General features: G+C 44.3%; 1 protein-coding gene across 1 annotated transcript; it reads left to right on the forward strand.

Annotated features, from left to right (window-relative positions):
* Window positions 1-1,428: 1,428 nt before the first annotated feature.
* On the forward strand, window positions 1,429-5,563 carry LOC129865502 (serine/threonine-protein kinase WNK1-like; the record flags this gene model as incomplete). The annotated part of the gene is given in 2 exon segments (XM_055938348.1): window positions 1,429-2,190; window positions 4,094-5,563. A coding segment is annotated over 1 exon segment (813 nt), but the record flags the coding sequence as incomplete, so codon positions are not given.
* Window positions 5,564-12,162: the final 6,599 nt, after the last annotated feature.

The following is a 12,162-nucleotide window of genomic DNA, read 5'->3' on the forward strand; positions in this document are numbered from 1 at the left end:
AAAGTAGTGCACTATATAGGAAATAGGGTGCAATTTGGCATACACGTTGAGGGCTGTCTACATCGATCTACATTGAACTGTCAGCGGAATAGAAGAGCTGCTGAAGAGACTGTGTGTGTGTGTGTGAGAAAGAGACTGGTTTGGATCTTACACAGGAAGTTACAAAAGAGGGCTGTCCCATTGTTAGAGGCTGCATATGGGACAACGTGAAGAGAATAAATCATCCCAGTTGACATGGTAATTTTCTGTTGAGAAGCTACTTCATGGCTGTCTCAGTGAGACGGCTTTCTCAGGCCAGAGCTGGTTCTCATCATTAAAGACTCATGATCAGTTCTGGAGTTATGACAAATCTCATGTCAGAGTGGTTGTAAATGGTTCTGGACTTCTGGTAGCCTATGGAAGTCAGTATATGTCTTTTAAAACGATGTGAAAAATGCAGGAAATTGTACCACCCTATAAATACACATTTTCAAACTAGCCTACTTCTGAAAGAGGCTGAAAGATTTGCACGTTATTAACAATCCAGTGATGTAATACAATGACCATCACAAACAATAAGACAAATATGTCAACGTTTCCAATTCCTTATTCAACCAACAACTTTCAGACAAAGACAATCCATTATGATGAAAGAATGGGGCCAAACGCATTAGCCTGGTTTACACATCATTATCCGATGAAAACTAAAATCCCCTTGTGGATCTCGCGCGGTGTGTCAATGTTGTGCTTGGGAATTGTAGTGCAGTACATTTGCACTGACCAAACGAATAACTTTTAATGATGAACCTGGACTTTAAATTTGACAGACACACAACTCGAACAACACACAAAGTAATCTACAGTATATATCTCAGACACTTTATATAATTTAAATGGATTTCAAAACATCATGAATGCCAATATAGTCGGATTATACTTCCTCCTTCATTGACTACAAATTCGATAATATCCACTTCTGCGCAGGCTCTTCATCCCAACATCTGGAAACAAGCACTTTTCGCAGGTGCTATATCAGATGTATGTAATTGTAATGTTATTTCAATATAAGTACTCTGACATTTACAAATAAGTATTTTATTCTCATTAAGAAAAGCTCAAATGAATGGTGTTCATTGTCCACATGAAAAAGTGGTGTTTTCAACAAAAAACAACCTCACACAAAATCATAACGCATTACTGTGAGACAGTAGGCTAAGAAGAGCTCTTAACGTTACTATGTTATAGCTGAATCAATTTAGGGGGCAGGGAAGTTGACAGTCAGAGTCTACTCTCCCCTGGATAAAAAGTGACATGTCCCCATGCTCCATGGTCTTTTTGGACAGTGTATCCGTATAAAATGTTGAAGCCAGTCTGCTATCGCTGGCTTCGGTCTCGCCAGTGTGGAAGCAGGCGCGATCCCCCAGGTCTTTGATTTATTAAAAAAAAAAAAAAAAAAAAAAAGCGACTGGCTGACGAGGCCCCACGTCAATACGCAGTTTGGAAGCGCATAGCTTGGCTAGAGCAGTTAGCAACCAGATGCACAGTCGGCGCTCCATCAAACCTTACATCTGTGGATGAAGCGAACCAAGGGGAAACAGCTGTATGCAGGCTATGTTAGCGACCTGAAACGGCAACATCTGACTGTGGACACGTAGGAGAGAGTCTTTGCCTACATACATTGTGTTGTCATTTTCTGTCTGCTGTTTTGTGGATAACAAAAGCGCATTCGATTCGAACGGAGTCATTGGAACAGACGAGTGAACGAGAATTGAACCGCAGTGGATGTCTTGCTCTTTCTGTGTTCACATCGTAATACAACTGTAGCTGAGTAATCGCATGGAGATGGAGTAAAATTGAGGTAATCTGGAATTGAATTGCGGCTGAGAGATGGAGAATTAGTTTTGTCCGCTCTGATCTAATAGGAGGGAGAGAAGAACTGCTGGATACATAGCGGATACAACCCCGATATGAACGTGGCTTTCTCGCTCTGCTTGAGGTAGCTGCTAAAGCCAATGAAAGACGGCGGTCTTGAGAACGCATACGGTCACTTTGGAATGTAGATATACGCGTTTATTCTTGCACATTTAAAAAAAAAACAACGAATGTGTTCTAATACTAGTAACTAGGACTATCGTTGCATTTTTGTTGTTGAATTACTCTTCAAGTATCAACCAACCGATCTTCTACGGGAGAATGGCCATGATACAAAAGGTAATGCCTTTACCAATCATGTTTTGATATAGCTGGAAAGTGTATGCATATTGACATCCAGGTATACTAGCTTGATTCTTGGCTGTTTCGCTACGAAATATAGCTTTTTGGCTAACTTCTACGGCTCGCTATAGCGCGTGCTGTGGAAAACCGTATCGGCGTTCTGTGTTGCATCGGCTGGGTTTGCTTAACATGCCTGGCATTGGTCACTATTGCAATTACTGCTAGTTTGTTGTAACAACCGCTAACTATTTATCTGCATTGTGCGCTCTGTCTGGAAGTCATTTTATGCGCGAGACTATCCATATCCAGCGCGAGCGTAAAGTAACCAGGACTACCTTGCGTTCGTTTTCATGTTCCTCACGAGGTTTTTTACCTGACTAAGTTAGCTAGCTAGTTGTCCAAGTTGACGACAAATAACATAACTATTTCGCTGTACACTCGCTTTGGTACAGACCCCTTGACAGTCGATAGATGTGCCTGTTCGTTGTAGAATTCATTATAGCTACGGCAAGACAGCACTGCAGAAATGTAGCTAGCGAACTATTCCTCTATGGTTAGCCAGTTATGCTAGCTAGCTATAAAGACGAGTGGGAAGGGAAAGGCCACAGAGCGTACTCTTCAATAAAGGTAAATGAATAACGTAACATTTATGATCGGAAGAAAATATAATACAAACTCGAGTCACCGTTATCAGATACTATTGGCAGCGTCAATGTTTTTCGGTGTAAAACAATAATAATAATATTAGCTTGCTCACGGTATCGATTCGACCCACGAAATTAATGAGATCATTTATTCTCAGATTGACGACCAGTCAACGTCATTCATGTGTGTCACGTTTAACCAGGTTCAGATGTTTTTTTCTTTGTAATTACATTTCAGTCATTTCAGATTTATTATCTTAATTTAGGCATTTCTAATAAAATCTCAGTTAATAAATTATCTGCGCATGGTCAGAAATCTGGTAAACGAGATTATACATTACCAGTGGAAATTACTCGTGGAAAAATATTGATAGTACAATTATGGGGAATATTATGATTTTTTTGCTTAATTAATATTCAGACATGTCCATACATTTCTGAACAAGAGTAGTGGAATGGGTAGCGAGCTAATTCGTTTTTAGATGCCACACTGTTTTACGTCCCAAATTGCACACTTCCATATCAGTGCTTCTCAAACCACTCATCGGGGACCCTTCTTCCTTCCACAATGGAAAAGTTTAAACTGAATCCTTGGGACATCCCAACTCTGACGCTACTCCTAAATGGTTAATGCATGGCTCTCCAACCCCGTTCCTGGAGCGCACCATTCTGTAGGTTTTTACACCAACCCTAATCTAGCGCACCTGATTCTAATACTTAGCTGGTTGATAAACTGAAGTGGGTTAGTTACAACTGGTGTTGAAACGAAAACCTACAGGAATTTTGAGGTAGGGATGTCCCAAGGATCCCAGATAGCACTAACCTTTCCACAATTTTTTTGTAGCTCTGAACTAGCTCACCTGATTCACCTATTCAAGGGATTGATGATTTGTTGACACGTTGAATCAGGTGTGCTAGTTCTGGAATAGATCAAATACATGGAACGGCTAGGGTTCCCCTGAGGAGAGGTTTGATAACCACTGCCATATAGTAAACTATATGTAGGGAATAGCTCCGGTCAAAAGTAGTGTACTATGTAGGGACTAGAGTGCAATTTGGGATGTGTAAAACCAAGTCTCCTGTTCTGCAGCTGCAGTAGTGCATGCCAAACCAAGCTACTCTCTGAATTGTTTTACGCTGTAACCCTGAGGTCAAGCAGAGTCAGGGTTGAGGTTTACAGTTACTTTAAATTTGGATATGCAATTAAACCAAACTTCTCTGCCTCATTCCTTCACTCTCCCTCTGTTCTCTTTTAGTGAATCTGGACCTGGCTTTGGAGGCAGTGGAGTTAATGGTGTGAGTGAGATTCCTCCCTCCCCCACCATCACTACAGAGACACGCCAGAGGCTGTCCACTGTCCAGGCCCAAGCAGTCAGCCTGAGCCTGCTAGTACAGACTATCTGGCCTCCTCTTCTTGTGGTCCCTTATGCTCAATGAAGGCTATCTCTGGGTCGCTACAGGATGGATGGTGTGGATTTGACGGTCCTTGTGTGTCATCATCAGCGCTTGCTCCTCTGTGACTGTTTCCTGTTCTTTTCCATTTATAAAAGAACGCCCCCTCTTCTGGGCCCAACCACCCCTGAGCGCTGTAAAAGTTATAGTAACTGTTGTTGTTAAGTGACACTTACAGAGGAGGTTAAGTTAACTCTCCCCCCCATCCAAACTCCACAGAGGGTTTTCTCCAGAGGTTTTATTTTATATACCCATATTATATATTTCCCCCCTCTCAGGAGTTTGTTTGGAAGACGCACAGGTGTTTGGTTCTTCACAACAAAAGTTTTGGTTTATTGTTGGTTGAGGTTTACAGTTACTTTTTCTCAAGTTTTGGTTCTTCCTTGTAATTTATTTATACTTTATATTTTGGAGTTTTTTTTGCTCATTGCTCACTCACCCCCTGGAATAAATAAAACAAGATGTCGGAAACAGACAAGTTCCTCGCCCCTTTCCCTCCGCCGCCCAAGAATGTGAATGGTTCCAGCTCGGACACGTACCTTGGTGAGAATTTGGGAACTGACGGTGTCCGCCGCCGCCGCCACACCATGGACCGCGACCCCAAACAGGCCGAGCATCGCTTCTTCCGGCGCAGCGTCATCTGTGACTCGAACGCCACCGCCTTAGACCTCCCCAGCAAGGCCGTCATCCTCACCTCCCCGCCCGACTGTGAGCCCCCCAGCCTGGGCTGTCTCTCCCTGGCTGTCCCCTCTGTGGTGGTACCCGAGCCTTGTCTGGCGGTGGCCGAGGTGGAGGCAGATGAGGAAGGAGGGGATGGGACTTGTATTGCGGTATTAGGGCCCAGTGTTGGTGGTGGTACTAGAGCGGATGGTATGGTAGTGCAGATAAAGCCAAGCACGGCAGTATTGGATGTTTGCGGCGGAGAGAAAGTAAAGAAGCTGTCGTTGTTAGCCGCCGCAGAGGCTCCTGGAATCGAGGAGGTGGTGCCCAGTAAAGCGGGGGAGCCCGCGGAGGAGGAGAGCGGTAGTGTTACAGAGGAGATGCGAGAGGAGAAGGAGAAGGGGGCCGCTAAGGCCCTATTAGAGGAGCAGAAGAGGGAAGCAGAGAAGAAGGTTCAGGACGACATAGAGGAAGTAGAGACCAAGGCCATAGGGACCTCGCTGGATGGACGCTTCCTAAAGTTTGACATCGAGATCGGACGTGGATCCTTCAAGACGGTCTACAAGGGCCTGGATACGGAGACTACAGTGGAGGTGGCGTGGTGCGAACTGCAGGTAAGACACAACCCAATCATTTACTATCCTTCTTTACTTACTTACTCTCTGCTCGGAGTAACATTTTAAGCAATGTTTTATTGTAGTGGCAAACTAAAGTACCTAAATAGATTGGCGTACACAAAATTTCCCAGGTAGGAAGATACAGATAAGGTGCGGAAGGAAGGATGTAGCTTGCTATACCTCGTCTGATAAAGATCACACAGGGTTGATAGATGGATGATGTCAGAGCAGCGCGGAGGTAAGATGATGCCCAGCAAGGGTGCAACTTGCGGGTGCCGATGCAACAGCCCAGACAGACAGAATGGCACACAGGATGTTGTTGCTAGTTTCTACATTCTTATTCTGTACGAGAAGTTGTTTTTGTGGTCATGGTTCCCATAGTGCTTAATGTGGGTCATTCATTGAAGAAGCCTGGAGAGAGAGAGAGAGGAACATGTCCGCTATAAAGTTTCACGTTTGGCAGCCAGCCAGTCATATGACTGGATCTTAGTTGAATTCACAGCTCCGTTTAGAATCTAGCACAGCTCTAGCTCACGTGGTGGAAGGAGCAGTTGGTTGCTTGGCTCTGTGATACGGTCACTGATAACTAACTCCCAAATCCCTCCACGAAGGTGCCTCAGTTTGGGGTCAGGTAAGCAGGGGCGGAGGTTAGTTTAAAAATAACACCTTGGGGTTAAACAGCTGTAACTCGGGGTGTCTCTCTAATGGCACCCTATTCCCTTTATAATCGACCACTTTGACCAGCGCTTGAGGGGCACAGTAAAGGGAAAAGGGCACCATTTGGAACGCATTACAAGGGGTCCGTGTTAACCATGTTGTTAATGAAACTCAGTAGGTTCTCATTTAGAGTGCGTTCAGGTCACTCACTGCAATAAAGCTGTTTTCCTCCTGAGTAGGAGTCACAAGATGCTGTTTCTCCCTCTCTGCTGAATTTCACTTGTTCTGCAGCCTTTTCTTTCAAAGAGATGCTTGTGAGTTGTGACTGAGCCCTGGTCCCAGCTCTGTGGCCTAGATGCTACTTTCAACGGTTGTTGTCACTATGACTTACGCTACAACTTGTTAGTCATACAGTCAGTTGGGCTCAGGTACTAGAAAACTGTCCAATCACAGTCCTCCCCTATAATCCACAACCGTGGATTTGAATCACATCACTCAGTCGCCTGGTTGCAGCTGATCGCATGTGGACGTGACGATGCCCCTTCAAGCATCATCCAGGCAGCTCATCCAATAGTGAATTCTTAATGTCTATAAAGAGCTCCTGGTCTGTAGATTAAGGTTATGTTATGTAAATGTGTGTATCCACTCTAACCACAGGTAACATAATGTACATTGCATGTAGTGTTAAGACCGCTATTGGGCCTGCTGGCTGGGTAATCCTATGGATGGATGACTGTTTGTGTTTGTCAGACGGTTTTGTAAGACAGACTATGCACTTCTACTGACATGGGATGAAGTAGTGGGAGTGGGGTTACACACACCACCACGCTCTCACACGCTGCCTGGGTGGGCGTGGCGTCATGAGAGCATCTGGAATTGGTCGGTGACTGTTTGTGTGACGTGTGTGAAGAGTTGCGGGGGGGTGGGGTGCATCCCTCAATAGCTGATCCAAAGCAGTCCCATCCTAGAGGGAATGAAAGAAGGATGGAGGGAAAGAAAGGAGGGGGGAGTGGAGGGGTAGTGGGGTCGTAGGTCATGAGTAGGCGCAGCGAGGGGTTGATGACAATGTTTGCCTTTGACAAAGAGAGGGAGCAGAATGAAAAGGGGAAGTGGAGACACACACACACACACACACACACACACACACACACACACACACACACACACACACACACACACACACACACACACAGAGGAGTGCCTGGCCTTGTATGCTGCAGTGGCCCTCTGTCCTTTTGTAGGCCATGGCTGAGAGTTGGTTGTTGGGCGGAGGAACTCTAGAAGGAAACCACATTTTAATTGGTCAATGTTTTCTGAACTTGAGGGACAGTGGGGGGAAATGAGGAAGAATAATCTAGGATGCGTCCAAAACGGCTCCCTATTTATTGCACTACTGTTGACAAAGACGGCAAGGCCCATAGGGCTCTGGTCAGAAATAGTGCACTCTATGGGGAATAGGGTGCCATTTGGGATGTTACCCTTGTCGGCGGTCGTGTTTTAGAGGGAATTTCAAGGTTTTTGAGCACCAGGCTAAGTAGAGGGGGAGGGACCGAGCACCTCTGAGCGTTATTCTAATGCCATTCATGCTGAGCTTGAGAGAGAATTTCTGTGGTCTCTTTCTCAATGCAGATTGTCTATGTTTGCGGACATAATTTAAAAAATCTATTAATACACGTTTTTTTTGGGTGGGGGCGGGTCAAGTTAGTCTTGTCCCATTGCTGCCACTCCCGTACGGACTCGGGAGAGGCGAAGGTCAAGAGAGCCATGCCTCCTCCGAAACACGACCCTGCCAAGCCGCACTGCTTCTTGACACACAGCTCACTTAACCCAGAAGCCAGCCTCACCAATGTGTCTGAGGAACCACTGTACTACTGGCGACCGATGTCAGCGTGCATGAGCCGGCCGCCACAAATAGTCGCTAGGACACGATGGGGACAAGGACATCCCAGCTGGCCAAACCTCCACCTAACCCGGATGACTCTGGGCCAATTGTGCACCGCCGGCTGCTACTCAATCCGGGATCGAACCCGAATCTGTAGTGACGCCTCAAACACTGCAATACAGTGCCTTAGACCCCTGTTCCACTCGTGAGGCCTGTGTTTGGGGACAGATTTAACCTAACGTTACTTTGAAATGTCTTTCTCTTAAGTTTAGGTTTTTGTATGACTTTCTATGCTGATAATGTTTTTAAACAGTGATAGGATCTTAAAGAGCCACTGAACACGCCGATTGGCACGTGTGTTTTTCTGTTGCTCATTAGAAAAACTAGATTTCAGTCTTAGAGGTGTGTCTCCTGACCGATTTCCACTTTTGGTTAATGGTGTTTGTCCCTCATGAGACACTAGATGCGGAAGCCTATTTCATTTCCTCAACGTCCCCAGAAATCTTTAATTAATTTTTACATTTTGGCCGAGTATGTTTTTAGATGCACAATTTTTCATCCATCGAAGGTGTTTGATGCAGTATTTCTCAAGTACAAAAAGTGCTACGTGTTATCTTATGTAAACAGTCAGAGCTGCTGGGCAGGTCTGTCTCACTGTCTATGCTATTGGGTAGAGGGCAATCTCCACAGCTGTTCACCCTATGTTAGTGGGCAAGTGGACACCCCCACCTTCATTTACCCGATGTGACACGCAGATGTTCCAAACTCCGTTTTAGACCAGACTGACTTCATCCCATTTACACTTTAGTAAATTTGGACACTAGAATAACTGTTTCTGACTCATATCGATTCCACATAGGCCGTTTTCAAAGGGATTTGTTGCTTTATGAAGGCAGTCACTCTTTTTAATTACTTAGCCTACCCCTCTATATACTTGACTGATATTTGCAATTTATATCCTTCGCCGCCATGGGAACTCTATTCTTTATTTCATCTTCCTTGTATGGAATTAGGGCACAGGGATATGACTGTGAGCTAGGAGACTGCAGTCAGCTAAGCTTTGTGGAACGTTAGTTAAGTTATTTATGAGAAGTTCTGGAGATAAGCTAAACTGTTTTGTTTCTTTTGTGGGAAGTGAGGGAGAAAGAGAGACTAAGAGGGGGGTTGACTTCAGTACTGCAGCATCACTTGGTCTCCTTCTCAAACTGAGCGGGATGGTTGACGGGTTCTGAAATGACACCATAATGGTTTGTTAACATCCCTGTTAGTAGTGAGCATTTCTCCTTTGCCAAGATAATCCATCCACCTGACAGCTGTGGCATATCAAGAATCTGATTTTAAACAGCATGATCATTACACAAATGCACCTTATGCTGGGGACAATAAAAGGCCACTCTAAAATGTGACGTTTTGTCACACAAGACAATGCCAAAGATGACTCAAGTTTTGAGGGAGTGTGCAATTGACATACTGACTGAAGAAATGTCCACCAGAGCTGTTGCCAGATAATGTAATGTTAATTTCTCTACCATAAGCCGCCTCCAACTTCGTTTTAGAGAATTTGTCAGTATGTCCCACCGGCCTCACAATCATAGACCACTTGTATGGCGTCGTGTAGGCGAGCGGTTTGTTTATGTCAATGTTGTGAACAGACGGTGGGGTTATGGTATGGGCAGGCATAAGCTACGGACACCGAACACAATTACATTTTATTGATGACAATTTCATTGCACAAAAATACAGCGAAAGTTCCTGAGGCCTATTGTGAGGCCATTTTTTTTAAAGGTATCTGTTAGTGATGCACCGATATGATGCACCCGCAAAAAACGATACCGATATTTACAATTTTAGTGGCCTTTTAAGCATTCTAGCATTCTACAGTTAACTATTTAACACACACACACAGATGCAGCGGTCTAAGGCACTGCATCTCAGTGCAATAGGCGTCACTACAGTCCCTGGTTCGAATCCAGGCTGTATCACATCCTGCCCATAGGGAGTCCCATAGGGCGGCACACAATTGGCCCAGTGTCATCCAGGTTTGGCCGGGGTAGGCCGTCACCGTAAATAAGAATTTGTTCTTAACTGACTTGCCTAGTTAAATAAAGGTTACACACACCACACTGACCAAAAAGTTATTTTGTTGGCATTTACGTATGTACCCATTACTAGTAAAACATAATCAAAACCTATTTCTTTCACTTACTTGCTGTGCTGTGTCGTTGTTCAGTCGTTTCATTCTCAACCAGGATTTCTATGGAACGCCGTTTGCGTGTCAAAAAAGATACACGACAAATAACACTTTGACCAATCAGGACCTGAATATGACTGCACGTCACATAATAATTTAACGCGTTCATACATTTTTTAAGTAGTTATTACACATTGATTACACTCTCGTATTTTATATGTCACAACGATACATCGATACGTATGCTTTGATGCTGGTAAAGTTGTCTCGCGCACCTACAGTGCTGGTCATTAAAAAAAACATAGCAAAACGACAATCTGTTTAAGTAGCTATATAACTAGGTGTCCTTTATATAAATTAGGGTTATTTTAGAAGGCAGTTCTTTTTCGGACCCATCTATGTGAAGCTAGCCACAATAAGGATTAGCCACAATAGTGGACTTTGTGGTTAGCCTTCAAAATACAAATACTATTTGTATTCATTTGCATCACTGTCAATGACATACTTTTATTTTGAATGCAAACTGCAAATTGCACTTGTGGCTAATTCTTACTGTGGCTAGCTTCACAACACATACATAACCCAGTCTGGTTGAGCCTCACTAGCCAGATGAAGCTAGCTGGCTGCTTATAACATTAGTTTGGGCAACAGGGTTAAGTAGCTGGCTAGCTATTTATTTTCATGAACTGAAGTTCAATTTCAATAGGCGAACAACAAATGGCAACCTAGCTAATACTTACTCACAAGGATTCTGAAATCATTGCTAAGAATAATGCAGTTTTAACTGGTCATTGTTTTCAGGCTGGTTGTATTGGTGCCAGCTAGATACCAAGCTAAAGCTAGCTAACCCAGAAGTTGCGGTAGAACAAATTATGCTTTATTACCAACGCAGTATTGTAAACACATCGTTCATGGCCGGTGTTTGCTTGTTTGCAGACTTTTTTGTACAGCTTTGACAGTGCTACTGTATCTTTTTTGACACGCAAAGACCCAAACGGGTCGTTCCACATTATGTATGTCGTGAAACTAATAGCAGTGACGCTATTACTGTGTAACTCCGGTAGGGCAACATCTGAAAAATAGCGCACTTGGTTGTGTGTACTGGTGCTCGACCAGTCGGCAAAAGCCAACATCACCCACGACAGAGAACGGTTGATTGTCAAGGGCAATGAATTGCTTTATCTTGGCTTTAATGGATTTCGCCTTTGAGTTGTCTCGCTGAAATTGTGTTACTCTTTCAAATGACTGCTTGACTTGTTAACTGCTTGATCCACACAGCAGACATTGTGAGCTAGGTTAGGAATGCTGTGTTGCATGTGTACCGCAACATTTTACGTGGCATCATTATGTCATGTACCTACGTTAAATAGGTATGCACGTCAGCTTTGACATCAGTTTTTCACATCGCCGTTAAACTAGACATCGGCCAATACCGATGTTTGCATTTTTAGCTAATATCGTCCGATTCTGATATGTTCACTGATATATCGTGCATCCCTAGTATCTGTGACCATCTGTATTCCCAGTCGTGAAATCCATAGATTAGGGCTCAGGACCTCAGCCTGGGGTGAAGGTTCACCTTCCAAGAGGAAAACGACCCTAAGCACACAGCCATGACAACGCAGGAGTGGTTTTGGGACAAGTCTCTGAATGTCATTGAATGGCCCAGCCAGAGCCCGGACTTGAACCTGATCGAACATCTCTGGAGAGACCTGAAAATAGCTGTGTAGCGACGCTCCCTATCCAACCTGACAGAGCTTGAGAGGATCTGCAGTGAAGAATGGAAGAAACTCCCCAAATACAGGTGTGCATAGCTTGTAGCGTCATACCCAAGAAGACTCGAGGCTGTAATCGCTGCCAAGGTGC

The sequence above is a fragment of the Salvelinus fontinalis genome, chromosome 11 (assembly GCF_029448725.1).
Source record: "Salvelinus fontinalis isolate EN_2023a chromosome 11, ASM2944872v1, whole genome shotgun sequence".
NCBI lineage: Eukaryota > Metazoa > Chordata > Actinopteri > Salmoniformes > Salmonidae > Salvelinus > Salvelinus fontinalis.